Consider the following 27,867-nt stretch of genomic DNA (forward strand, 5'->3'; position numbering starts at 1 on the left):
AAATCTCACTTCTGTTATGTCAACAGGTTTACACAAGTCAATATAATTCATTCTATGTATGGACTCTTGATTAATATGACAAATGATATTTCCTCAGCCTGTCTCCCTGAGAGAGAAAGAGGGAGATTAATGGAACATCTCCTTGGTAAATAGTTGAGCCAATAGGAATTTCAATTTCAAAGAATCTCTGGAAGTCAGCCCACTGTTCCTCAACACTGCACTGTGGCTGCTAAGGAAACAGCTGCTGAGCACGTCCCTGGATATACCATTGACATGTGTTGTGTGTGCTGCAAACTAGAACTACTTGGCTTAATTTAAAACATACTTCAGGAATCATTAGTGCCACACAGGACACTGGAGAACAGCAGAGCCTGCCCCAGACCACATCAGCCTTCATGGTGGTGATCACCTTTGTCCTAGCATTCCAGTGTAGCCCCCTCATTAAAAGGGGCTTAGTGAATCCGTGTCTTGCTGTCTGACCTGCACTGTGTTTTCACTCATGCTCCATTGGTCCTGTAGTTTTGTGTGTGTGTGTCTCAAGACTGGATTGAATGCTAATTGTTATCGGATTGTTAAAGTAACTATTTTAAAAGCACTTTGCTCTGCAGTGCAATAACATATCCATTATGGCCTGTATAGCAATTAGTGTTATTTTTAATCACTCAATTAGATTAAATTCTGCCTCCATGGATTTTTCCTAATTCAATAACATTATTTTTTGCACCTGAAAAATATTATAATATCTTTCAGAAATAACCCTTAAAACACTAGGTATGACCCACATTCTCCTAATTACCAATGTCCCAAGAGGATATACGGAACAGTTTCAAAACAATGCAGCATATTCTATAATTCTTTTGAATTTTTAAAAATTTATTTGAAAGAGGCAGACACAGTCAGAGATCTTACATCATCTGATTTACTCTCCAAATGCCCACAGCAGCTAGGACTTTGTCAGGCTGAAGCCAGGAGCCAGGGATTCCATCCAGGTCTCCAAGTGGGTAGCAGGAACCCAGGCACTCGGACCATCATACCCTGCCTCCCAGATGCATTAGTGGAAAGCTGTATTGGAAGTAGAGACAAGGTTGGGTCCCAGGCACTCTGATATGAGATAAAGATGTTACAAGTGGTGGCTCACTTCTCCCATATGTGCACACTTGGAAATATTGCCCCCGCCTCTTCCAGTCTTTTTCCCTCCCCCACTATTCCTTTGCACCTGGGAGGCATTCGTCTTCCCAAGTATGCCCAGGCACACTCTCTGCTTGTCTGGGCCCCCAAAACTCCCCAGGGCTCTGTCAGTCCAACTGGGACAGAGGTGAAAGTGAGGCTGCTGAGCAAGGAGCTGCCTGAACTGATGGCAGCAGAACTGTGTTAACCTGGAGCAGATACCGTGGGGGATCTAGCCTCGCTCCCTTCAGCCAGAGCTGCACTGCTTTCCTGCCATTTTATCAGCACTGAAATGCTTGCAGTATAGGGAACCAGGCTGTGGGGTGTTTAAAACATGGGTCTTAGGCCTTCCGCTCAGAGGGGGTTGCTTGCCTTGTCCCTGCAGTTGTCCAGAGAAGGAGCACTGTATGGTGCACAGTGCCCAGTGGGTAAGCACTAGCACTGGGCAGGAGGCGGAGGAGCTGGGGGAAAGGGGGCTCCCTTGTGGCTTCTGAGGGCAGGAAGGTGTGAGACTGGGCAAACCTTGAATGCACTGAACAATTTCAGCAGGCTCTGAGCTGTAGCAGGTGCCTTGTGTGATACCTGGCCCTAGGGTGGTGAGGAAAGAGGATGGTTGCCTGGACAAGAAGATCCTCTTGGAGAAGGGGGCCAAAGGTGGGGACTCTGAATTGACCCTTGCCAGGCAAGTCTTTTTCTCTGTCTAGGAGGGCCATCCCTCTCAGATGTGAAAACATCACAATTAAAAAACTATGCTTATTACAAGGAGCAGAAAAAGCAGCCCCTGAAAACGCAGCTGTGTAGGAGTTACAAACTCAGTTATCCTTTAACTCATCACCCCAACCCCTAAACAAATAATCTGACTGCCAGTCCCTTTCTGTTGTCTCTCTGGGCATCCCTACCCTCATTGTCTCTGCCCAGTCCCCTAAAAAGGCACGTTGGGTGAGATGGTGAGGTGGGAGTCGCTGGGCGTTCCACCCTGACAGCCTGTATTTAAACTTCCAGCCAAGACTGACACGGCTTTCAAGGCATTCCTGGATGCCCAGAACCCCAGGCAGCAGCACTCATCCACACTGGAGTCTTACCTCATCAAACCCATCCAGAGGATCCTCAAGTACCCACTTCTGCTCAAGGAGCTGTTCGCGCTGACCGACGCTGAGAGTGAGGAGCACTACCACCTGGACGGTGAGCCTGGCCCCTGACCCCCCAGCCTCACTCGTGCCCCGTCTCCCCGAGCATCTCTCAATAGCCCTTGCATTTCTCCTGTGCTCCTCCAGTGGCCATCAAGACCATGAACAAGGTTGCCAGCCACATCAATGAAATGCAGAAAATCCACGAAGAGTTTGGGGCTGTGTTTGACCAGCTGATCGCTGAACAGACTGGGGAGAAGAAAGAGGTATGGATACCTGCCAGGAAAGCTGGGGTTGGCCTTGATTTTTTTTTATTATTATTATTTTTAAGGTGTTGTTTGTGAGTGGAATAGTTATAATGATAATGTTTCCATTGTGGAAAGTTTTGCCCTTAATCAAAGCAACCATGTGAATTTTCTTCTTTAATTTTTAATGCAAAAAATGTGTATCTGATGCCAGCCTCTGTCTTGGGATCTTTGGTGACACTCCCATTCTACTTATAACGTTATTTCTTTATAGGCCAAGGCTACATTCCCAGAAATTAGAATGATGTCTGGCACAATATAGGTGCTCAGTATTTGTGGAATGAATGCAAATTTCAGTGGACTTGGATTTTTGTTTGTTTGTTTAAGTCTACCTAAAAGAAGCTTACCAAGAAGAAACAGTGATAGGAACTGGTAGACTGAGAAGGGCTTAGAGTGAGCTAAAAATTGTACCCATGTTGCGGAAAAGAGCTTATGTAAATGAGATTGCTAACGAGACAAATCAGAGGACTGTGGCATACAGCAATGAGCATTAGTGTTTCTATACCCACATCCTCTTAGAATGTTGTACTCTGCATTGTTTTCCACCTTAAAGGCAGGCAGTGCAAAGCTGGGAGGGAGCCTGAAGAATAGCACATGGGCTGTGATTAGGAGGAGGCCTGAAGGCAGAAGGGGCAAGGCCAACCTGGCTGTTTAGTCTAGACTAGAGAAGAAAGCATATCTTCAGAGATAGAAGGGTCATTTTCTGGGTTCATGTTCATGTCCTCGGTGAAACAAATTTCAGACTGTTAAAAAGACAGTTTCAGAAAAAGGTGAAGTCATGCTACAGAGATACAAAATGAACACATGATAATGAGTTTATTTTACTCACAGGACAAGAAGGAACGCAGGCAGTTGTTATAAGTAGTGTGCGGAAAAGTTAAAATTGCATATTTATCGGTGGAGTAAAGAAGTATTGAGCTGGATTGTAAATGGTGACAAACCGGCTTTTACATAGCTGGACAAAATTCATCAGACCTGATAGGTAATTTAACCTATCAACTTGTAGGAAAGATGGACAAATAGAGTTGCTTAGAATATAGTTCTCACTTCTTGTAAAACATTTATAATATGAAACAATTATGCTTTTTAAGACCAGAAGAAAACCCTCCAATATCAAGATATTCTTAAATTTTTGATGTTTATTTTGAGTTAAAATTATTATATATATGTTTAAATAGTTATTTTGAAAGTAAATTTGTACTTTTAAAAATATTGAACACAGATTTTTTTCATTTTAAATGATTATGTAATCTCATTGTATGTCTAAACAATGATTTACCTAATTTCTATCATTAGATAATTCTTGGCTTCATTTAGTGATGGCTAATCAATAATACAAAAAACATTTATGATCTCAAGATACCCTCCACATACTCCCAACTTTAGTTTATTTAATTTTGACAGAAGTAGAAGCACTTTCATTATATTTTGTTATAATTCATTAAGTGTCAAATCAATTTCTGTATTTTGATAGCCTTAGGAGCAAATGGCCATGATGCTAAAGTCAGAAAGGTGATATGGATCATGGTTTGCAAAGAATTTAGGAAAACTTGTGTATGATAAAAAATCAGAGGCTATAAAAGGGAATGCGACTTAGGAGACAGGAGGTTCTTTAAGATGAAATTCTAAGAACCAAGTAATAAATCATCCCAGTGAGGGACCAAGAGATAAAGTGCTATATTTCCTTGTGAGCTATGATTGTGAAAAGAAATGTACAAAAGATGGCAAGAGGGGCACTTGACTGGGTACACTATTGAAGAGTAGGAACATTTTATATTGCCATCAGGAGATTGAAAGCCCAGAAAATTAAAGCTTGGAAAAAAAATACCAAAGAGAGCCACAAAAGATTATCTTTGAGCAGAATAAGATGAGCAAGCAGGAAATTGGCTCCGGTGGGAACTGATTACTTACTCAAAGGAAATTGATTACTCAGAGGAGAATGACTCAAGTCCCATTTGATCATTTTTCTCCATTGAGGAGAATGGTCTTCAAACTGGAAAAGATGTAGTGGCCTTGCTTGCAGAAGAGTGAAACCCTAGGGGAATGACTCTTGGGGAAATAGTTGGGTCTATGCCACCTCCTGCAGCAGTGTATTAGAACTGCCACGAGGATGGAGGCAGACAACTGGGTACATGCACAAGTTATACCCCACCCCTGGCCATTTTTTAAAGATCATGTGTTCTTCCATACAAGAGTGATACACTACACATGCCCATGGAGGGATCATCCGTTCTTCATTCAGCTTCCCTTGTCCTCAACTAAAGTGAAATCAAATCATCTTTGATGTGAATTGAAAGAAAAAAATAATAATTTGATTCCCTTGCTTTCCAGAAAATCAAACTCATCCATGGAAATGTCCATAGTTTTCTGGGGTGATCTTTGTTGCTGATGCCCCATAGTATTCCTTGGAACATTGTCTGTATGTGGGCATGAGAAGTCTCCACATGTGTAGATTGATTTTGACAGATTTACTGCCTGTGGATTTCAGAGCCCTGTTTTTTACCTTCTTGTCATCTTCTTGAAATTATAGTAGAGTTTATATCCTGAGTTTTTCCTACTTCAGAAGATTGATTTTTCAATTCGGAAATTTCATATGAATGAAAGGATTTTTTTTTTTTTTTGACAGGCAGAGTTAGACAGTGAGAGAGAGATAGAGAGAAAGGTTTCCCTTTCCGTTGGTTCACCCTCCCAAATGGCTGCTACGGCCGGCGTGCTGTGCCAATCCGAAGCCACGAGCCAGGCGCTTCCTCCTGGTCTCCCATGCAGGTGCAGGGCCCAAGCACTTGGGCCATCCTCCACTGCACTCCCGGGCCACAGCAGAGAGCTGGACTGGAAGAGGAGCAACCGGGACAGAATCCGGCGCCTCGACCGGGACTAGAACCCAGGGTCCTGGTGCTGCAGGTGGAGGATTAGCCTGTGAGCCGCTGCACCGGCGAATGAAAGGATTTTTTTCGTTAAAAATGCATCACATTGTTTCTAGCTCAAACATTTCTGAGACATAATGAGGCTCTCATTTGCCATTGGAGAAGTTAACTAGATGTTATAATGTCTTAAGACTGTTGTTTCAAATGGAAGTGATTTTTTTTTATTGAGACACTGACAAATATTAGTCTTTTAAAATTGGGATCTGTTGTTTTCTGTCCTTTTTTTTTTCTTTTTAATTATGTCATTTAAATTGAAAAGTAACAAGTATACTAGACATTCTTCAACTTAAAATGAGATTACACCCTGATAGCTCCATCATCATAAGTCAAAAATATCATAAATTTAGAAGTCATTTAATACCCTGCTAAATTCATGATAAATTTGAAAAAAGTCAGAGGTATAACCATTGTTAAGTTGAAGACTTCTGTATTTATGGTATACAACATGATGTTGTAATGTGTATATACACTAAATCAGGCTACTTACTGTAAGCCTTACCTCACATACTGGAGCGAATATTTTTAGAACAGTAGTTCCATGAAGTAAAGTCACAAGATCCTGAGGATGGATCACATGGCCCAGTAAGTTGTGCCACATCTCTCTTTTCAGGTTGCAGATCTGAGCATGGGGGACCTGCTTTTACACACCACTGTGATCTGGCTGAACCCACCGGCCTCCCTGGGGAAGTGGAAAAAGGAGCCAGAATTGGCAGCCTTTGGTATGTAGCAGAGAGTGCTTTGAAGAGGAGGAAAAAATGACTCATTTTTCAAAAGAACATTTCTCAGATCTGATTTATTTTAATAAAGCTAGTTACAGTTACCTGAATTGATCTTGCTGCTGTAGCCACCAATATGTCACAAATAGTGCATTAAACCTTAACAGTTGCATTAGTGAGTGGATGTGGCATCTCTCAAGTCTATTAGAGGAATAAACATAATTTGTAAAGTAATAGAAAAGAACTTTTCTTCTCTCTCTCTCTCTCTCTCTCTCTCTGGATGCTGTTCTGAGTATCTTTCTAAAATAGCGGGGTTGATAGTGAATCAAGCAAAATTTAGATGAAAAATCAAGACAAAACCATCTCTGTTTCTGAGACCCCCAAACTCTCCTGTCCCGGACTTGCTGCTGTGTGTGCTGCCAGGACATAGGATGCCAGTTCTCACTCAACTCTTCCTTTTTAAATATTTTATTTATTTGAGAGGCAGAGTTAGAGACAGAGAGAGGGAGAAGCAGAGAAAGGTCTTCCATGCACTGATTCACTCCCCAAATGGCTGCAACAGCCGGAGTTAGCTGATCCAAAGCCAGGAGCTTCTTCCGTCTGGGTCTCCAATGTGGATGCAGAGGCCCGAGGACTTGAGCCATCTTCTGCTTCTTTCCCAGGCCATAGCAGAGAGCTGGATCTAAAGGGGAGCAGTGGGATACAAACCGGCACCCTTATGGGATGCCAGTGCTGCACATAGAGGCTTAGCCCACCACGCCGTAGTGCTGGCCCCCTTAGCTCAGCTCTTACCGTGGCTCTGGGTGCAGTACCAGTGAGTGGTGAGCTACCAGAGTCAGTCACTCTGGGATTGATCCTGATGAAAGCAGAGAAGTTTGTGGATGGTGTGTGTTTTGGTAAACTGGTTCTGATGGTACAGTGGTTGGAGTTAGAGATCTCGTGTGATTATTTTGTAAGATGCATTTTGTGAGAGAGCAAAACCACGCATTCGTGCCCTGGGAATGGTGCACAGTTCAGGAAGTATGCCTGTGATTGCAGTGCCAGTGCTCGTGTGGTATACTGCAGCTTTGATCATTTGTTTTTTGTTGCTTTTTTTTCTTACCATTCCCCTAGGAGATTCATGGGTAGGGCAACCACATAAAGGGATTTTGCTGTTTACCATTCTCTTACTTCACATCATGTTTCTGGACGTGGGGGAGGGAGATTGCTTACGGCACCTTTAACTGAATTCTTAATTTTCTCCCTCCATGATCTGAACAAAGTTTTCCCAAATGGAACATGCTGACGATATTAAAGCCAATGTTCAATACACAGATTTATTGGACTTCCTACTTAGATCACTTCGGTTTCGATCAAAACTCAGTGATATTCCTAAAATTCCAAAAAGCTCCAGGGGCTTTTGATGCCATTTCATCGAAAATTACCAAGGAGGGACCGGTGTCTGGTGCGGTGGTTGACACTGCGTGGCACACCTACATCCCATATCCGAGTGCCTGGTTACTTAGTGTTCTGGCTCTGCTTCTGATCCCGGCTTCCTGCTAATGTGCACCCTTGGAAGGCAGCAGATGATGATTCAAATGCTTGTGTCCTTGCCACCCAGGTGGGAGACCCAGACTGAATTCCAGGCTTCTGGCTTTGACTTTGCTTAGCCCTCACTGTTGCAGCCATTTGAGGAGTGAATCAGGAAATGAAAGATCTCTCGCTGCCTTCCAAGTAAATAAAAATAAATAATAAAATAACTTTTTTAAAAATGCCAAAGGAGCATGTCCATGTACAGGGAAGACAAAGGAGTACTGTGCCTTTTAACAAATTGGGGATGTTGGATGAGGTGGGTGCTTTGCAGGCAGCATTTGCTTGCTTCTCAACATCACCACTGGTGCTTCTCACATTGTGATTTCTTCTTGAGAAGTCTGGGATTTCGCTGATCCTTCCTGGTGGGTCATTTACGGAATGCACCATGCCATAGTACAAGGCCCACTCCACCTACCTGTTTCCCATGTTGGGCTGCATCCCAGCAATATCAGAGTGCAACGTTTGGATTTTTTCATGAACTGTCCCCTGAAGTTTACAGATTGCCTGCAGTTAGAAATAAACAGAGTTTAGAGTAAGAAAATAACTCATATGGGGAAAAGGGATGGTTGACAAAACTTTTTTCCAAGGGCTACAGACCAGGAGGCCACTATAGCCAAAGCAGATGTAAATAAGTAGACAAATGAGGTGGCTGTGTTAATAGGTGGCAGGCAGGCCTCGATTTGGCCCTTGATGCTGAATTTGCCAACCTGTGGTAGAAATATTTCAGAACAACAGTCCTGAGGTTTTTGGTTGTGTGGACTCCGTGTCCCTCTTTCCCTGCCTTGTGGGTAGTTCGCAAGGGTAGGTGAGTTTGGCTGACTCCCCGGAAAGTGGGCCTGACACCGTCCAGACTATGAATGGGTACTGTGTCCCCCAGACCCGCACACCCAGGTGACAGCAAACTCTGTAGGGGCCACAGTTACCGAGCTAGAAACTGCAGGTCTTGGTGATCAGAGGCAGGCTTGGATCCTCTCCAGTTACAGTAAAGAGAGAGGGGAAGGTTGAACTTGAGATTATGAACAACAATTGACTGTAGGCCTCATAATGAGCTTATTCATAGGAGATCTTAAATAAGGCCATTAAAGGTGATAGGTTCGACAGTTTGGGTGTGATTTCGAATAGCAAAGCAGAGCTGGCAGAGCCTTGAGACGTGTTTTGAAATAAGAGTGTTGCTGTGAGGAGGGTAGGTTAATTGCCATCGATCAAGCAGGTGTCAGGATAAAACACTGTTGTCTCTCTGTTTTGATTTAAACCTCTAATCTTGGGAAACTGCAGTTTTCTTCTGAAACTGAAGTTGACTTGCTGCCAACCCAGCACCTTGAGGTTTTACTCACAGAGCGGCCAGTGTGCATTGAATGTTGATGGTCATAACTTTAAAAGAAAAAAAAAAGGATAAGTTACATGGCTTGTCCAGGTTTCTGCTGAGATGGGTGTTGTGGGAATCCCCTTAGGGCCATAGAGAGGATACTTTAGGCTGGCGAGGAGGCTGGCAGGAGTGTTAGGGAATCAAGGCTATGTGTACAGATTTGGTAGCCATTTAAGGGGAGATGGAGATGTTTATAGCTCAGGTCTTTGTACCATGCCGAGTCACTCCCTGGTCCTCCCCTGTGATTCAAGGTGAAGGCAGACTGTGGTGGAGGAGGTCCCCAGTGTTGGGGCCTCTGACACTGGGGTCACTGGGTCCCCTCTCCTGGCAAGACCTCTCACTGTGTGGCTTCTGGTTTCTGAATACTTTGTGGTAGATGGAGGAGCTCCTTAGGTTGCCGTTGCTCGGCCCCTGTCCAGACCTGGTGTGGCCTCCTCAGGCCTGTGTGAGCCTCTGGAAGGAGAGCTCCTGTCTGTCCTCCAGGATGCCGAGGGGTCAGATGCTGTGAGGGATGAAGGGCTCAGGGCAGTCCAGCCCCAGCTGGCTGCACCTCAAAGCTTATTTCCCTGCAGTGAAGATCAGAATGACCCTATAAAACTTCCTAAATGGGATGAAGAATGAACCAGGATCTTGGGGCTGGTCTCCAATTCTCGGCCCACCCCAAGAATTCTCTAAATGTTTGTTCCCTGTGTGATTCTGTGAAGGGCCCCAGATGTGCTAGCTCGTGTCTCTTGCAGCTGCTACATGACGTGGCCATTCCTCGGGCTCAAAATACGAAGGGACATGGAGACTGCCGTAGGGGGTTTGGCCAGCTATAAACTGAGCGTCTCACAAATAATGGAAGTTGGTTGCAACCATTGTGAAGGCTGGGAAGCCCACAATTCTGCTTTGTCATAGATGGAGCCTTGTAGCTTCATCTCAAGTGTGAAGGGAGCAGGATCTCTTTCCTGGGCCTCTTCTATGAGGGTGCTAAGCCCACTCATGAGGGGAGAACCCTCAAACCTGATCACCTCCTGAGAACCCCACCCTTGGAACTATCACACCAGAGATGAATTTCCACCTGGGAATTCGGGAAAATGAAAACATCCAGAAATGGGGCACCTTTTTCTGAATGGGGCCATTCAGATATTTATAACATCATTCACAGGCCATACAAAATTATCAACTTAAAAATTAACCTGCTGTAGAGTTGCTGAATTTTTAATCCTGCCTGCGGTTTCCTTGGCAGGGCCAGACCAAATGGTTTCCCAGGCCTTCTGGCCAGTGGGCCGGATGTTCCCCACCCCTGACAAGGCAGAGACCCTGACACAGAGAAGCAAGGATGGGCTGGAGTCCCCCTTCCCTTTCTTCTGGATGCCAACTCCTCTTCCCTCTCTAGGAGCAATCAAAATTGCTCTGTGTTAAACATGCTTGGCATTGCTTACAGAATTCTCTGGGCGATTATGCATAACTCCACTGTATCTCTCCACCCCCGAAAGAATGTAAGAATAACATTACATATATTTTACTCCTAAAGAGCTTACTATGATTCAGTCTGTTTGGAAGGGATGCATTGTACTCTGTTTCATAAAATAGTTTTTATTTCTTTAGGTCAAAAAGAGAAATTATATTTCCTGAATTGTGAATTCTCTCTCTGTGTGTCTATATCTGTAGGAGCTTGTTTTTTATAAATATAAGTCACTCAGCACTTGTGCTGTTATTCTTAAAGACATTTTTATTATTCCTCCAGTTATGGGATTAGTACATTATATAGAAGATACATCAGTTCAAGTTTTGTCTTGAAATGAAGTCATACCTTAAATGCTGTGTTTTACTCAGAAGTTTCAGAGGAGAAAGGTTCTTTCCATCTATGTAGTCTTTCTGTCTTTATTTTAAACCTGCAAGGTTTCCTCTGAGTGGCTTCCTGAATTGCAACATTGCAATGGATGAACGGAAGGGTCGGGAAGGGATCACTTCCTGAGCTGTCGTGGTCCTCTTCATTGCTTTAGGTTTTGTTACCACACATTAACACAATGAAGGGGAGAACCCATGCATTTCATGCCATGACTGTCTTTATTCTGTTGTTCCCAGTCTTCAAAACAGCTGTGGTCCTTGTGTATAAAGATGGTTCCAAACAGAAGAAGAAGCTGGTAAGAAGTCTTCTGTTATCTCGTAGCTCTAAAGTATCGCTCTTTTATCTGCTTCTCAGTTGTAGCTGTGCAATTCCAGCCCATTGTTGGAATGAGCCTTTGTGTGGTGTCCTTTGTAATTCCCTAAGGACTTTTGAAGAGATACATGTCCTGCCTTCTCTCAGGCACTCTCATATTTAGGGCATGAACGTGAACAAGTATTGTCTTACCATGGCCCGAAAGAACTTTCCTAAGGGTATTCTTTCTTTGGTCTATTGCCCTGTTCTTGTTTTCCTCCTCCTTCTCATGTCTCCCTCTTACCTGTATTTGCTTAGCAGCCTTATTTGCCTACTCTCAGTCTAGGCAAGATGGACAAAAAGGCGCATTGAAGGTGAAGAGCCTTTGGGTATGCACTGGGCTTACTGCGGTATAGAAAATGTAGGAAGTGCTGCTGAGTGATTGGATTGTTCTCAAACAGCTGGTTCCTTCTCTTCTATAGGTAGGATCTCACAGGCTTTCCATTTATGAGGAGTGGGACCCCTTCCGATTTCGACACATGATTCCCACCGAAGCTCTGCAGGTTCGAGCTTTGGCAAGCGCAGGTAAACTCTGCCATGTGCTGGGTGCGTGTTTCTGGTGTGTGCGTGTGTGAATTGTTTGTCTGAATCCAAACCTTCCATCTAACTACCCTACCATCCACTTTTTCTACTAAGCTTAACTCTCTTTCCCCTCTTTCTCTCCATTGCCTCTTATTTGCCTAAACATTTGTTAAATATTGAGTGAATGAACTGAAAGAATGGCTATGTAATGTCTTCAAAATTGTCCCAAGAATTACTCATTCTGTTGTATATATTAGTGATATTACTGTGACCAACCTCTGAGTAGGAGCAGGCAGACAGAAGCCATGTAAATTACTCTCTTGTCTTTTGATCCAGAGACCCAAAAAGCCCAGTGCACAAAAAGCCCTTGAATACATGGGTTTGCCCCAAGCCTTACAAATTTTCATATTCGGTATCAGTGGGAAGGCTTTTGAAATATTTTCTTGTGATTCAAACAGTAGTGGAGCAAGTTTTGGGACTGTGAGGTAGAGATAGCTAGATGATGCTTTAAGTGTGTGAGGAGTGAACTTCAGCAGGGTATTAACTGGGGAATACAGTATTTTTTTTTGGGGGGGGGGCATGGTTCTTTTCAGTTTGTTGCAAGAAGGAGTTACACTAGTCCAAGTTAAAAGCAGACCTCAAATGATTGCATTATACAAGGTGTGAGGTTTCTAAACTTGTGCCAAGGGATGGGAGGGTGGTTCTACTCAGGTCATTGCAAGGAATCCTCACTTAAGCTTCTGAGAGTCACAGGCACTTAAGACCCATGAGCCTTCAGCTGGTTGTCCATAGCCAGTTCTGGGCTCTATCAGGAACTGGCATCTGTTCTTGCTGTGGTTTCGGGTCACCCTGTAGCTGAATGACTTCTCCATATTCTGAAGGAGCAATCACAGGCCCACTGCAGGCAGATTTCCTCTTAAACACCCTCACCAGTTTCTTAGTCATCAGCAATCCCTTGGACAGTAGTAAGGGTCCTCTTGCCGTTTCTCTTTGGAATTCTTTTTATGAATATAATCCTCAGTGCCAGCAGGAAGCAGGTCATCGCCCTTACTTGCATCAGCAGAGAAATTGAAAGAGGTTCTGGCTGGAAGACATACGATATAATTCCTTTCCCTCTGTGGCAATGGCCTGCAGAGGGATGGGGCGTTGGGAAGCGAGGGGGCTCCAGGGGAGGCTGCTGAGTCCTCGACAGCCCCTCAGTGACTGGGCAAAGAGCAGTATTCTTGTGACTATAGAAACTAAGCCCTCATCATGGGGCTTAATTTGAGGCCAAATTCTAGAGAAGAGTCACCATGCCTCTGGCCATACCCTGGAAGGAGCCCCTTTGGGAATCAAGAGGAAATTCTTTGGCCACATCTGTTCCTTGTCCCACTCAGCTTTCAGGGAGTGAAAGAGAGGGCCTGGAAGTGGATAGCTGCTGGTGCATCATGGATGGGTATTTCTGTCTAATGCTCTGCCACCCAAGGTGAGCACTAAGGTGTTTCTGTCCCGTTTGTGAGGCTTAGCCTGTCCTTGTTTCCACCTATCACCTCCATGAGCAGTAAAACTAGATCTGACCTTCCTGAAACTAACCCGCCTTAGTCCAATGTCATGAGAAGAAACCTCTTGCAATATTTGGTTTACTTTCAATTATTCCTCCAAAATTCAACTAGATGTATCTTCCTTCACAGATACTATGCTTTGCACTAGGAAAACTTAAATGCAAAACCATGCAGGACAAATATATTTGGCATGACTATTTGCTTTAAGAAGCTTCTTTCTAAGATTCCAGCATAGTGATTTACCCTTTTACTTATGATTTCATTTGCATAGTTGAGTTATAGGTAAATTTATAAAAACATATAAATTGTACAATGATACAATAGCTTTCAAGGTTTGGACACTAATATACTGATTTTATTATCCTTTAAGATCTTAGCTTATAGATTATCTAGTCCTTATACCATGTTTATAAATGGAAAAGCTTATTTCTCTAACAAATGACACGTTTCTTAACTAGGAATTTCGCCTTCATTGAAGACTTTAAGTTTTGAAAACAAAGCCATCTTTGTGATATGGCATTCCATTCTCTCTATTTTTCATTCAAATCCAGTTTGAAACCATCAAGATGAAAGTATGCTAGAACTGACTTAGTCAATTAAAGACCAGGCAAGATGTCCTTTGTGTCGAAACACATTCCAGTGGATTTGAGAATCAGAATGTGGAATTTCTAGATTTTTATCTTCGTTTGGGAAAGTCTGTAAGATGCTCTGCAGATGATCATGGTTGGGTTTAAATAATGCAGCCACAGTGAGTTGTTTGTGATCAGGGTTCTGAATCACGGGTGAGAATGACATTTCACAATATGCACTTTTAGTGTCTGCAGTGAATTGTTCCTTTAACAAATACTTTCTTCATATCTTAAATAATAGTGTTGTAGGCATTGCAAAGTTTAGAAATTATAGCTGTCCCTTGGTATCCATGGAGGATTGGTCCCAGGACTCCCCTTGGATACCAAAATCTAAAGCGATTCAAGTATCTTATATTATAAAATGGGGTAGTATTTCCATAGTACCTACACACATCCTCCTGTATATGTTAAACCATCTTTAGATTACTTATAATATCAAATATGATGCAAGTGCTATGTAAATAGTTGTTACATTGTTTAGGGAACAATGAGAAGGAAAAAGCCTGTACTTCATCAATACAATTTTTTTTTGTCTGTTTTTGATTTGCCATGGACTGAATCCCTGTGGATGTGGACCATCTCAATCCTGAGGGCCAGCTGTATGCAAAGTGCAGCCCTTGCCCTCCCAGTGGGCACTGTGGGAAGTCGGAGGAAGTGGAGCCCCCTTAGGTCTCCAGGGCAGCTTATTCAGAGTATTAGGCCTGGTCTGTTAGGGCTTCTGTCACTAGCCTGATGAAATCTGCATTGGAATCTTGGGCTCTGTTCAATCCAAATGTTGCCAAAACGATTCTTGGCTTAATGAAATAGCTCAGTCAATTGGGCCAGGGCTGAAAGGGTGAGTTTCCCAGGTAACATGATTGACTGATTGGCCTTTCTGACCATCTAGAAGATTTTCAAAGTGTTCTTTTCATAGCATCAGCTAATCTTTGAGTCATGTCAACTCTTTAGATCATGGACAGGAATGAAATATCTTTGGCCTTGTGCCACTCTACCCTATTTGTTCTTAAACCAAAGCATGAAAAATGCTTTTGTGAAAATGTAAATAACTCCATTTAAGACATAACCTAATTCATCCTTGTTTTAATTTATCTAGATGCAGAAGCAAATGCCGTGTGTGAAATTGTCCATGTGAAATCGGAGTCTGAAGGGAGACCAGAGAGGGTCTTCCACCTGTGCTGCAGGTGAGCCTGGCCTGTGAGGTTGGGGCTGCGTAGCCCAAGGACTTTGCCTCTGGGCCTTCTGCATTCTACACACCAGCCTGGGAATCCCTGTCTCTGTGTGATGCTCTTGTACATTTGAGGAATTATCACTTATTAGATAACAGTGATGGGAGAAATTAAACTAGTCATATTAACATATAGTCAGTAACCTGATTAATAACCTTGTTTTTTTATTTGAGAGAGAGCGAGCGAGCGGCAGACCAACAGACATGTACATACACATACCATCTACTGGTTACTCCCCAAAGATCTGCAACCAGGAGCTCAGTCTAGGTCTCCCACATGGGTGGTAGGAATCCAATTACTTGAGCCAAAACTAGCCACCTCCCAGGGTCTGCATTAGCAGGAAGTTGGGGTCAGGAGTGAGAGACAGGGTTCAAACCCAGGCACTCAGATGTGTAGGACACTGGTATCACAAATGGATATGGGTTTTTTTTTTATGTTTTTATTTATTTATTTTTTATTTTTTTGACAGTGAGAGAGAGAGAGAGAAAGGTCTTCCTTTTGCCATTGGTTCACCCTCCAATGGCTGCCATGGCCGGCGCGCTGCAGCCAGCGCACCGCGCTGATCTGATGGCAGGAGCCAGGTACTTATCCTGGTCTCCCATGGGGTGCAGGGCCCAAGGACTTGGGTCATCCTCCACTGCACTCCCTGGCCACAGCAGTGAGCTGGCCTGGAAGAGGGGCAACCGGGACAGAATCCGGTGCCCCGACTGGGACTAGAACCCGGTGTGCAGGCGCTGCAAGGTGGAGGATTAGCCTAGTGAGCCGTGGCACCGGCCACAAATGGATATGTTAACCACTAAGCCAAAATGCCAACCCCTGGTTAATATCTGTTTAAAAGGAAACAGGAATTTTCAAAAATATTAAGTGTTTAAAAGAGGTCTTTCTTTCCATAGTTACCTTTTGTACATTAGAAGGGCATGGTTGTCTTAGACTGCCATGCTCTGGTGTTTGGTATATTGTTTGTTCTGTAACACTGTGAGGGTGTAGCAGGTCAGTAGGAGAAGGTGATGGCTGGGTGATGGCTTTGCCAGATTCCTTTCAGTTTGAGAAACTTCAAAATGAAGAGGTTGGCTTGTATTGATCACCTACAGGTCTGAAGAGGAAGCTGAACTTACAATGTGGGCTTCTACTTCTTTCTTTTTGGATCCCTCTTCTCCCTCCCTCTCCCCATTGCTTTCTTCCTCTCCTCCTCCTCCATGCAAATTTGCGATGATCTCCCCTAGGCAGCCCAGGATGGATGGTTCTGACAGACAGCATTCTGATAGAATTGGCTTTAAATATGACTCATATTGAATCATACTGCAATTATAGGCTCTCTAACTTATTGAATAATTATGCAGTACTCTATGAACTGAATGAATGGTGGTATACTGTGGATCACCCTCAAAAATAATAGAATCAATCTATTATGATAAGCAGTGATATCTTATGTTATTGCTAGCATAGTTAGAGGGCACATTTACCCAGAAAGAACTGTGCTAAGAAGCCTACGTTTATTCATTCATTTGATCTGACCAAAGACCTGTTGCTATTCCATTTCACTACCAAGGCTCATAGAGGGCCCTTTGCCCTCTAAAGCCCAGTGCTCTAGAAAATGAACGCTAGATTCAAACTCAGGTGGGTTCAACTTCAAAAACCTGTGTTTTGTGTTGCTACATTACATTTCTGTTGAGTGGCAGGGTCCACAAAGGGAAGTTCCCCCAGGAAACTGTCAGGAGCAGAATTGCAAAGTTCTTGATCATCATCCTCATTAGGCCAATTGCTTTGTGTTTTATTTGTGGGTTCAGTAGGCAACTCCTAAAGATGTGATATTTGCTGTTAATAAGGCATACCAAGTGGAAGGTACCTGAGTAAAAAAAAAAAATTGAGAACTTAATAAGAAAATTAACTCTTACCTAAGAAACACTTTTTTATCCTGGGAATTAAGGATGTAGGAAGATTAATATTTACATGCCATGGGAAGAGTTGATATTTCAACTGGAAGGAGGCCAATGTTAAAGGAAGGTAAAGATTTTAGGACATAGTTTTTGGGTACTCTATTGAGCCACAAGAATCCTCAAAACATTTTAGTGACCAAAAGCCTCTGCATTAAGTGCCAGGAGCAGAACCTGGCAACAGCTTGATTCAAAACCCCTGTGTCCATTGATTTATTCTTTAAAGGATTGCTCTGCCCCAGATCAGCTGCAGGGGATGAACTGCAAAGCATTCAGGAGTGGTAGTTCTTGATATGAGCTACAAAAACATGACTCGGAATTGGAGTCAGGGCCTTAGTCTTTAGCCCCTGGCCCTGGGCTGTACCTGACGACCCCAGAAGCTCACCATTTCCCTAATTCGTGTGAATCTTCTTTTCACAGCTCCCCAGAGAGCCGGAAGGATTTCCTGAAGGCTGTGCATTCGATTCTGCGTGATAAGCACAGACGACAGCTGCTCAAAACCGAAAGCCTCCCCTCCTCCCAGCAATATGTCCCCTTTGGAGGAAAGAGATTGTGTGCGCTGAAGGGGGCCAGGCCAGCCATGAGCAGGGCAGGTACTGTGGGGATTAAGACATTCAAGATCCCTGTCACCCCCACTCCACTGTAGAACTCAAGTGAGCTTGATCTTCTTGTTGAGCAAGAGTTAGGTGTGGCCTTGTGGGGGCAAACACAGGAGCACTGTTCTTCCCCGGCGTAAGGCTCCTTGCCCTTGCCCCCTTCCCAGGGACTCCCTGGGCACCCATCCTTTGTTTATTTCTCTTGCCCTCCCTTAAGCCTTCCCTTTGCTGCCTTCTTCCTTTTGGCTGGTGAGCTCCTCTGTCATTTGCCGAGCCAGGAAGCCAAAGCATCCTCTTTCTAGAGGGTCTGTCTTAGCCTGCTTGCGGAATGAGAGTCGCTGCTTTGCATGACAGCCAGCTTGTTTAGCAAAAAGCAGTGTGTCGTGTCTCGGCAAGGTCTCTGACAGCACAGCCATGCCTGTTTTCAGGAAGGAGTCCAGGTTGGGTCGGCCAGATGACACACCCAATTGTTACCTTAGCCTGTACTTGCAATTTTATTTTTAGTCTCAGTGTTAATCTGGGGAAGCTTTGAGCTGCTATTGAAAAGAAGAATCCAGAATTAAAATGGCCCCAGAGTAGATATTCTTATAGGACCTATTCCATCACTTTGGAGCAGTGAGGAAGGAAGATCAATACATCCATCCATAAATTGCAGCAAAATAAGTGGAAGAAGAAAGATATTTTCATACTACTTAGGTACTTAAAGACACCAGTATATCAACATTTTTATCACTCTGTTCTTAAGTGATAGAAGCCCAAAATTTTTCAGGGAGAATTCCAATAAATGAGGCTTTCTTTGCATTTGGCAAAAAGTTTCTACCTTTGTCCTAATTCCCCTTGCACCTATCCTCAACTGTGTTGAAGAGGTATGCGTAGAACTGTGAAAGGATGAAGGTTTTCATAGGCCTAACCTCTCTAGCCCGACATGGGATATCACATTCTTTAAGCACCTTAAGTTTAATTAATGTTAGGGGGTTGGTTATATCTGTTCTCCAGTCAGTTGATACATGTTCACTGAAAAACCTAGTGCAATGATACTCACCCTTTGTGCTGGGTTCTGCAGGGTATCTAGTCATGTGTCCCTCTATACCACAATTTTTTATGGGGTTCTCATGGAAGAACAATTCTTTGATCTTTTGTAACTCATTATAGAGAATTATATCTTGGAATTATCTTACCTGCCCCTCCTATTGTTGGCCAGGTTTCACTTGTCAATCAAAGAACCCAAATTCAGGGCTGTATTTACTTTGAAAGTAAACATATTTAGTCTCTAGGACACTCAGGAGTTTTCTTGCTGAGATCCTTTGGGAAAAAAAAAAAAAAAAACCAACCCACCACCCACCCCATGAATACCAAGAAAAAGCCTTTATGTCATAGCCTGTTGGAGTTGACCAACTAAAAGATTTTTCTGCCTTGATGGTTCATTTTTGGCTGAAGAAAGTCTGTGTCACTCTTCCTTTTGAGATACTCCACTGTAGACAGAATATTCAGTTGTGTTTGATGATTTGAAAATGGTGCTTGTGTTAGCTCAGTGCCAGCTTAACAATAAAGACTCAAATACTCAAATTACACTTGTCCCACTAAGAGACGAAGAACCAAAAATGTTAGCTGGCAGTAATTAACCTTTTGATAGAGAGTAGATACTCAGGTTTCATTCTGCATTGTCATGAATACCCAGGCACTTTATTTTTTTTTTTTTCCTCTGTCTTGCTTGGATAGGACAATAAAGACAAGTATCCTGCCTCCGTGCTTGGTCTGAATGTACTACACCTCTGTAGTAACCCAATGAAAATGAATTTCAGACTTCTAGAAATACCTACCATCTGTGTGCTATAATTAGTATTTTTCTCTATTTTCATTATCACATAGCTATCCATCTAACATCCATCAATCCATTTTATTTTAGATATATTCCAAGATGCAGACATTAGTACACTTTACTCCTAAATATTTCAGCATGCAGATCCTTCACAAATATTTCCACCAGCCCAATTTTGAAGTGGGGTAGTTCTGATGCTGAGTGCAGAGAGCCAGGCTCCACTTCGGTGGTGTTGATATAAAATTGGACAGGATTTTGTTGTATCCTCCCCAAAGAGTAGGAATATATTTTTTCCCTATTTTACTTATAAATGTTTTTTCTCTCCCTCTTTGAGCAAGAGTGGTATGTATCCTTTTGTTCCCTGTTTTGAGATGGTGCACACACACTCAGGAATGGTGAAGGCTGCATTGGGGTCTGAGAACGAAGATGACTGGAATGGGAGCCATTTTATGTCACGGAACACTTTGGCCTGTGCCTGCTGTGTTTGAAGACCAGGCTACATGTGGCACTCTTTGAAAACAGGCATCTGTCCTGTGGCAGCAGTGAAGTCTTCTAATGGGTTTTAGGTCGTGTGTTTCTGGAAAGCAGCTCCCAGTTGGTGATCAGGCTCTTTCTCTGCATTGGAAAGCCCAAGGTTACGTTTCACCTTTTCATGTCCAATGCAACAGTCATTTCACTATCAAGGACAAGGCAGCAATATTTCCAAGCAAGCCGTCTTTTGTGTATGTGTATGCGGTTAGTGTGTGTGTGTGTGTGTGTTTGATTGGGTGGTGTCTTTATTTGCTTGTTTCTAATAATTCTGGCTTCCTAGAAGGCAGTAGGGTGGAAGACTGAATATAAGGATTTGTTTTTCTTAACTTTTAGTCACCTGGTTGATCAACTGCGTGGGTATGGTCTATTATTTCTCACTCGACTCAGGCGCTGATGTTTTAATTGCTTTGTGGAAGAATGGGTGAAATGCAGAATGCAGTTAGGAGGGACCATGGCCCACGTTTGCTTAGCCTCACAGTTCATATGGGACTTAGCCACAGAGAACGAAGAACCAGCAGCTGCCTCTCTGAGAGCCAGTGTGCTCTGCAGGCTAAGATCGATGGGGTTGGTGCCCTTCATCTTACTGCAGATCCTCAGGAAAAGGGACATTCAAGTTCCTAGAAAGGAATGTCACTTGGACCAGTGCTGCATGGTGGATTCTGCAAAGACAGCAAACCCTAGAAGCAACCCCCATCCTTGCTAAAGACCTGTCTTAGCCGAGGGACCTTGGGACAGCCCTGGGGAATCTCATAGCACTGGGCCGTGGGTCGTTTTCAGGATTGAAGACAGTCGCTCACCAGCCAATGCTGAGACGAGTAGCGTACCTAAGCACATCTGTGTCACCTGTCTCTTAGGAGCACAGCTTGGCGTCCTAGATTATTTGAGAGGGAACTCTTCCCCATAACCTACATCCTTTCCACATCCCCCACTCCCTCCTGCCCTTGAGTCAGTTGCTATAACATCTGCTCAGTCCAAACCTCTGGGCAAGGCAAACACTCTGAGACAGACATGAAATCTCAACTGTGAAGTCCTAAATGACACCAAGGCTCTAAATGCATAGCACTTCATTTTGACTTTCCTTGTCTTTGCTTTCTGGAGTTTGCTGTCAGGTAAAGCATGGGGGGTTTTATTTTTTTATTTTTGTGTGTGTGTGCAGTGTCTGCCCCAAGCAAGTCTCTTGGGAGGAGGCGGCGGCGACTGGCTCGAAACAGGTTTACCATTGATTCCGATGCTGTCTCGGCAAGCAGCCCGGAGAAAGAGTCCCAGCAGCCCCCCGGCGGCAGCGGGGACACTGACCGATGGGTAGAGGAGCAGTTTGACCTTGCTCAGTATGAGGAGCAGGATGACATCAAGGAGACAGACATCCTGAGTGACGATGATGAGTTCTGTGAGTCGGTGAAGGGCGCCTCAGTGGACGGAGACCTGCAGGAGCGGCTTCAGGCTGCCTCCATCAGTCAGCGGGAGAGAGGCCGGAGAACACTGGACAGCCACGCGTCCCGCATGGCGCAGCTCAAGAAGCAAGCTGCGCTCTCGGGTGGCAGTGGCGGGCTGGAGAGCGCCAGCGACGAGGTCATTTGGGTTAGGCGTGAAGATTTTGCCCCCTCCAGGAAACTGAACACTGAGATCTGACGGCCGCCTGCCCCTAGAGAACCTGTGTAGATACTTCTCCCGCCCGCCCTCTGCCTGTCCTCCTGTTCCGTCGGCCAGGATGTCCCCTTAGGTCGCACTCTTGCACACACGGTTTTGGCAGCTGACTTGGTTCTGAAGCCATGTAGCCACCCAACTTCGTCATTTCAAAAAACGACATCAGAAAGAATTGTCCAGAATCTCACATAAGCTTGAGTCCTGCCGTCTGAATATCGCTAAGGGCTTTTATTTATTCTCAATGAATCAGGGCCTGAAGAACAAAAAGATAACAGATTCTATAGCACCAGAAAGCATCTCACCCCCAGGAGTTGAAGTACGTACAACAGGAATCCTTTAAGGGATAGTCTCACACACACACACACACACACACACACACGATAATAGTAATGATCGCCCTATGGGAAATCAGCCTCTTAGTCCAGAAGCCACTTCCAAACAGAAAATGAAACACAACAGAACGTCTGTACAGCTTGCAGGGTTCAGATTCCCTTCCCTCTTCGATGTCTGAGAATATCCGTGTATTTTAAGAATGTGTGCTGAGAGGGTGGCCATTTCTGTTTTGATGAGCCTTGTTTTTTGTTTTTTGTGTTTTTTTTTTTTTTCCTGTTTTGGTCTATGGCTGGTCTTAATCTATGTCAGTGTTTGGAAGCTCTAATTTTGCATAGAATTATACAGATGCCAAACTCTTTGAAAAGAGATCCAAATTTATCATTTGAGAGAGAGAGAAAGAGAGAGAGAGAAAGAAACACTATTTTTTGTATTTTTACCTGAGATGCAGGGGCACAAATAGATGAGAATTTTACAGTGTTAGTGTAATTCTGAGTCTAAAAAAATGAGGATATAATCTTTTACAGAAAGAGTGAGGTGTGGTGATATTATATTTATATATGAAAGGCCAATAAGAAACTCATGGTAAGGATATACTTCTTTTTTACGAAGCAGTTTTTTTTTTAATGTTTAAACCTGCATTTGAGATGGGAGTTTGGTTGGATTGAGCATAACACTCGAGTGGGCAGTGCGTGAGCCTGTTGCACATGACGGGAGGGAGCCTTGTTTTCATGGGGTTGCCATGGTGACCATTGGTTTTCCCAGCAGACCTGCATCTCCATCCATAGATGACCTACTCCTTTCCTGACCTCCGCCACCAAACCTCCTAACACAGCAACCTCCTCAGACACATCTCTTGTGTTTAACGCTTTCTTCATGCCAACGAAACAGGGTAAACATGCGAATAAATTACCTTCTAAACAGATATCCAAATAGGGAGAACAAAAACAAGTTCTAGCACTTTCAAATTTTTTTTAAAAGGTTTATAGCTTTCCTCCCCACCCATTTCACAATGCCCACTTCCTAAGAAGGGTTTAAATACTATGAAAATTTTCTTTTTTGGGGAAATTATCTATTTGGTGTTTGACACATCAGTAGGTACTTTAAAGACCTGAATTTTATAGTAGCTTTAGGAGTTATATTTTATAAAAATCAGTTATGACTTTATATTTCCAGACAATAGAGAGTTCAGAACATCACGCTCTGTGCCCCTGCTTGCTTTTCCCGCTCTCCCACCCTATATCCCTTCCCTTTTGGGTTTCCAGGGCTTTGAGCTTGATCTTTTGAAAGTTTTATTCTATTAAATTTTTGCTATATATCTTCTGGTTTTCTTAAAGAGCTTTAGAATGGTTTCTATACCCTTTGTATCACTGCATTGTTCCATATTTCATCTCCGGTTCGATTGTGTCCAGATGGAAAACTGAAGCAGAGGCTTCCAGTTGTCGCATTTACTGGTCCCTGTGCAACGCGTCCATATGAAAATACTGGAAAGTCTGGTGCTTGGAAGAGGGTGCCATTGTCTCTTGTACATAAGGTCATGACGTGTCTATGTCAAAAGTTCTTATATATTTCTTTTATAAGCTGAAAGAAGGTCTATTTTTATGTTTTTAGGTCTATGAATGGAACGTTGTAAATGCCTGTCAAACAATAAAACTATTGAAAAGTATCTAGATCGTCCCATGCGTTTTTAGATGGGAAAATGAGTGCGAATTGTTGGTGGCAGAGTGCCCATGGGAGAACATTTTGGGGAATATCTTTAAAAAAAAAAAAACTATAATGATCATCAAAGGAAACTTATCCTTGTAGACCTTGACATGTTAAACAAAACATAAAGCGTACTATAGTTTTCCAGCATTTTGTTCTTGATTTTTAAGGATAGTATATATTAAAGCTTTCACTTATTTGAATTTGATAGGCAGAGAAAGAGAGAGATCTTCTCTTCACTGGTTCACTCTCCAAATGCCTGCAGAAGCCTAGCCTAGGGGCAGGCCAAAGCTGAGAGCCCAGAGCTCAATCCAGGTCTTCTACATTGGTGGCAAAGATCTAAGTACTTGAGCCACCATCTCCCACGTTGGTAGGAAAACTAGATCAGAAGTGGAGGAACTGAGACTCAAACCAGACACTTTGATATGGAAACATGGAACAAAAGGTAAGTTTACTTTGGCACACACACACACAAATTCTGAAACCTGTGCAGTTTTTTTCTGATATGCATGTTCCATGTGCTTTTTCAAAATATAAAATGTGTGAGATAAAAATGACAGTGTCACATTCTCCATAGACTAGTCTCAAAGTAAGTCAACGTTTGAAGAAAGAAAAAGGATCATACTCATAGAAGCTCCTTGATTTACAATAGGGTTAGTTCCAGTAAACCCACTGCAAGTTGAAAATGCATTCAATATCCTAATCTACCGCACATCAGAGCTTAGCAGCACAGCACACTAGAGCATCAGTTATGACTGTGAGGTTGGTTGGGAGCTGTGGCTGCTGCCAGTGCCCAGAATCCTGAGGGAAGATTGGACTGCACATCCCCATCCCAAGGAAGAAATCCACATGTAATCTTTTGCACCATTGTAAAGTTGAAAAACCATACTTTAACCATCTGTATTTAAACATTCACAGTTGTGAATGTGTAATTCTTCTGTGAACACTGAATACAGATGCCGTTGGTAGGTGTCTCTTCTCTGTTGACCAGAGAGTGGTTAAAAACCCTCCCTCAACATGACCCTGGGCACCCTTTGTTTTCCTTGTTCTCCCCGTCCTACACCTGCCCCATCCCACCCACAATAAAACATTGCATTCTAAACCTTATTCATCCACAAAGAGTTTATTCTGGTCTCTTCCATCCTTTCTACAGTATGAAGCCAGCTGTAGCTGAAATCTACACTGTTTTGGTAAGGCGTTATCTACCATTACCCAATTCGACCACCTCGGCTGTGTTCCTCGGTGGAATGTTGGGATGGGGGGATCTCTTAATGTGCAAACAGTCGATCCTCAGCTATTGTCTGGTGACTTAGGACTAGTCAAAAACACAGGAGAGTCATAATATATGTGCACACCTAGCATTTTCTGTACTGTCAACTATTCAGGTGCAGGAAACCTAACACTTCTTGAAAATCCTATATCCAGGGTTCTGTCCTTAATATTTTAAAATCGGGAATACCACGGCATGTAGTCCTTTAGAAAAGCTTGTTTTCAACATGCTTTGTGGCCAGTTCAAGCCAGAGTTGGGTTTTTCCGCCAGTGAGAGTGCAGTGGGGTGCTGTCATCATTCTGGGTCCCGGCTCCATCTTCTTTAACTTCAGGACTTCACCCGATTTCTAGAAAATCACCTGGAGCTCCCTGGGCTGCTCTGAAGAACTGTCTGGCTTCCGAGTGTGCTGTTCCTGATTCTGTTGCACTCACCACCATGCTTGTTTTCTGCCTGGTATCAGGACCTTGCAGTGTGGACATTAATGCTGGGTTAAATGACAGCCCATCTTTTTTAATCAAGACGTTCACATTATGTTAACATGCCCTTCTTTATTTTTTAATTCTTTTTCTTTTCAACTTTTATTTAATAAATATAAATTTCCAAAGTACAACTTTTGGATTATAGCAGCTTTTCCCCTTATAACCTCCCTCCCATCCACAACCATCCCATCTCCCACTCCCTCTCCCATCCCATTCTTCATCATGATTCCTTTTCAATTATCTTTATATACAGAAGATCAACTTAGTATATACTAAGTAAAGATTTCAACAGACTGCACCCACAAAGACACACAAAGTATAGAGTACTGTTTGAGTAGTAGTTTGACCGTTAATTCACATAGTACAACACATTAAGGACAGAGATGCTACGTGGGGAGTAAGTGCACAGTGACTCCTGTTGTTGATTTAACAGTTGACACTTTTATTTATGACATCAATGATCACCCAAGACTCTTGTCATGAGCTGCCAAGGCTATGGAAGCCTCTTGAGTTCACCAACTCCGATCTTTAATTTTTTAATTTAGACAAGGCCACTTTCAAAGTGGAAGTTCTCGCCTCCCTTCAGGGAAAAGTACTGCCTTCTTTGATGGCCCGTTATTTCCGCTGGGATCTCTCACAGAGATCTTTCATTTAGGGTTTTTTTTTTTTTTTTTTTTTTCCACAATGTCTTGGCTTTTCACAATATGCCCTTCTTAACTGGTTTCTTGAGTACATGCATTGGTTTGTAAGTGGATTCATACTGTTTTATTAGCACACTTACTATTTTTGTTTACTTTTGTCCCTAATTCTACAACTTAGATTTTCCTGTGATATTATAAAAAGATCTCTGTCTCTCTTAATCATGGCCACAACCATCATAATGGTTGGCATACTGATTATCACAGTTTACATGACCAGTTATCAGCTGGTGAACATTAGTTTTTTCTTGTTTATTTTAAAAGCAGAGAAAGAGAGAGAGAGAAAGCTTCCATCCACTGGTTCACTCTCCAGATGACTGGAACAGCTCGAGCAGGACCGCACGGAGGCCAAGAACTCAATCTATGTCTCCCACATGGTGGCAGGGACCAAATGACTAGAATCATCAGCTGCTACTTCCCAGGGTCCACGTTAGCAGGAAGTTGGCATGAGGAGCAGAACCAAATGCTGCCCCTGTCCCTTTTCTTTCTTGTTTTTTTTTTTTTTTTTTTTTTTTGAGAAGCAGAGTTGGGGGAAGTGGTAGGGGGAGAGAAAAGTAGTAATAATTTTTTTTTCATTAAAAAAATACTGAGGGGCTGGGGGCAGTATTGAGCACAGAGGGTTAAGCTACTGCCTGCAATGCCAGCATACTGTATGAGCACTGATTGAAGTCCCTACTGCTTCACTTCCTATCTAGCTCCCTGCGATGTGCTTGGGAAAGCAGTGCAAGGTGGCCCAAGGCGCAGGCACTGTGGTGTAGCGGGTAAAGCTGCCACCTGTAGCACCGGCATCCCATATGGGCACCAGTTCGAGTACCAGCTGCTCCACTTCAATCCAGCTTTCTGCTGTGTCCTGGGAAAGCAGAAGATGGCCCAAGTTTTTGGGCCCCTGCACCCACATGGGAGACCCGGAAGATGCTCCTGCCTCCTGGTTTTGGGTCAGCACAGCTCCAGCCATTGCATTCATCTGAGTGAATCAGAAGATGGAAGATTTTCTCACTCTCTCTCTCTGCTTCTGATTACTCTGTAATGCTTTCAAATAAATAAAAATTTTAAAAAAGTCCTAAGTACTGGGAGACCCAGCTGAAGCCTATCTTCTCTCTCCCTCTCTCTCTCCCCCCATAGCTCTATCTTTCAAAAAATAAATATTTTAAATATACAATGAGCATCCATATTGCATATATCTGTGAAATGGTCCATGGTCCACCTGCTTCCATATAATCAAAGAAGTAAAACCTGAATATAACTCTACCATACAACCCAGCCATCCCACTCCTTGGAATTTACCCAAAGGAAATTAAATTGGCAAACAAAAAAGCTGTCTGCACATGAATGTTTATTGCAGCTCAATTCACAATAGCTAAGACCTGGAACCAACCCAAATGCCCATCAACAGTAGACTGGATAAAGAAATTATGGGACATGTACTCTATAGAATACTATACAGCAGTCAAAAACAACAAAATTGGTCATTTGCAACTAGATGGAGGAATCTGGAAAACATTATGCTGAGTGAATTAAGCCAGTCCCAAAGGGACAAATATATGTTCTCCCTGATCAGCAACAACTAACTGAGCACCAAAGG

General features: G+C 43.2%; 1 protein-coding gene across 19 annotated transcripts in view; it reads left to right on the plus strand.

The window, feature by feature from the left end:
• TIAM1 (TIAM Rac1 associated GEF 1) overlaps nucleotides 1–23,800 on the plus strand; it is a 443,084-nt gene extending 419,284 nt beyond the window's left edge. For 18 of the 19 annotated variants that reach the window (XM_070071881.2, XM_051819224.3, XM_017347208.4 and 15 more), the window contains 8 exons: nucleotides 2,170–2,349; nucleotides 2,442–2,560; nucleotides 6,134–6,242; nucleotides 11,248–11,306; nucleotides 11,785–11,887; nucleotides 15,148–15,235; nucleotides 17,635–17,807; nucleotides 21,317–23,800. In XM_070071881.2, the coding sequence (XP_069927982.1) occupies nucleotides 2,170–2,349; nucleotides 2,442–2,560; nucleotides 6,134–6,242; nucleotides 11,248–11,306; nucleotides 11,785–11,887; nucleotides 15,148–15,235; nucleotides 17,635–17,807; nucleotides 21,317–21,789 (1,304 nt within the window). In that variant the 3' untranslated portion in view covers nucleotides 21,790–23,800. Of the gene's footprint in view, nucleotides 1–2,169; nucleotides 2,350–2,441; nucleotides 2,561–6,133; nucleotides 6,243–11,247; nucleotides 11,307–11,784; nucleotides 11,888–15,147; nucleotides 15,236–17,634 lie in introns of all 19 variants that reach the window. The other variant, XM_089331499.1, reaches the window with a different exon arrangement.
• The last annotated feature ends 4,067 nt before the right edge of the window (nucleotides 23,801–27,867 follow it).

Source organism: Oryctolagus cuniculus, chromosome 4 (assembly GCF_051225735.1).
Source record: "Oryctolagus cuniculus isolate XC-2025 breed Fujian yellow rabbit chromosome 4, ASM5122573v1, whole genome shotgun sequence".
Lineage (NCBI taxonomy): Eukaryota > Metazoa > Chordata > Mammalia > Lagomorpha > Leporidae > Oryctolagus > Oryctolagus cuniculus.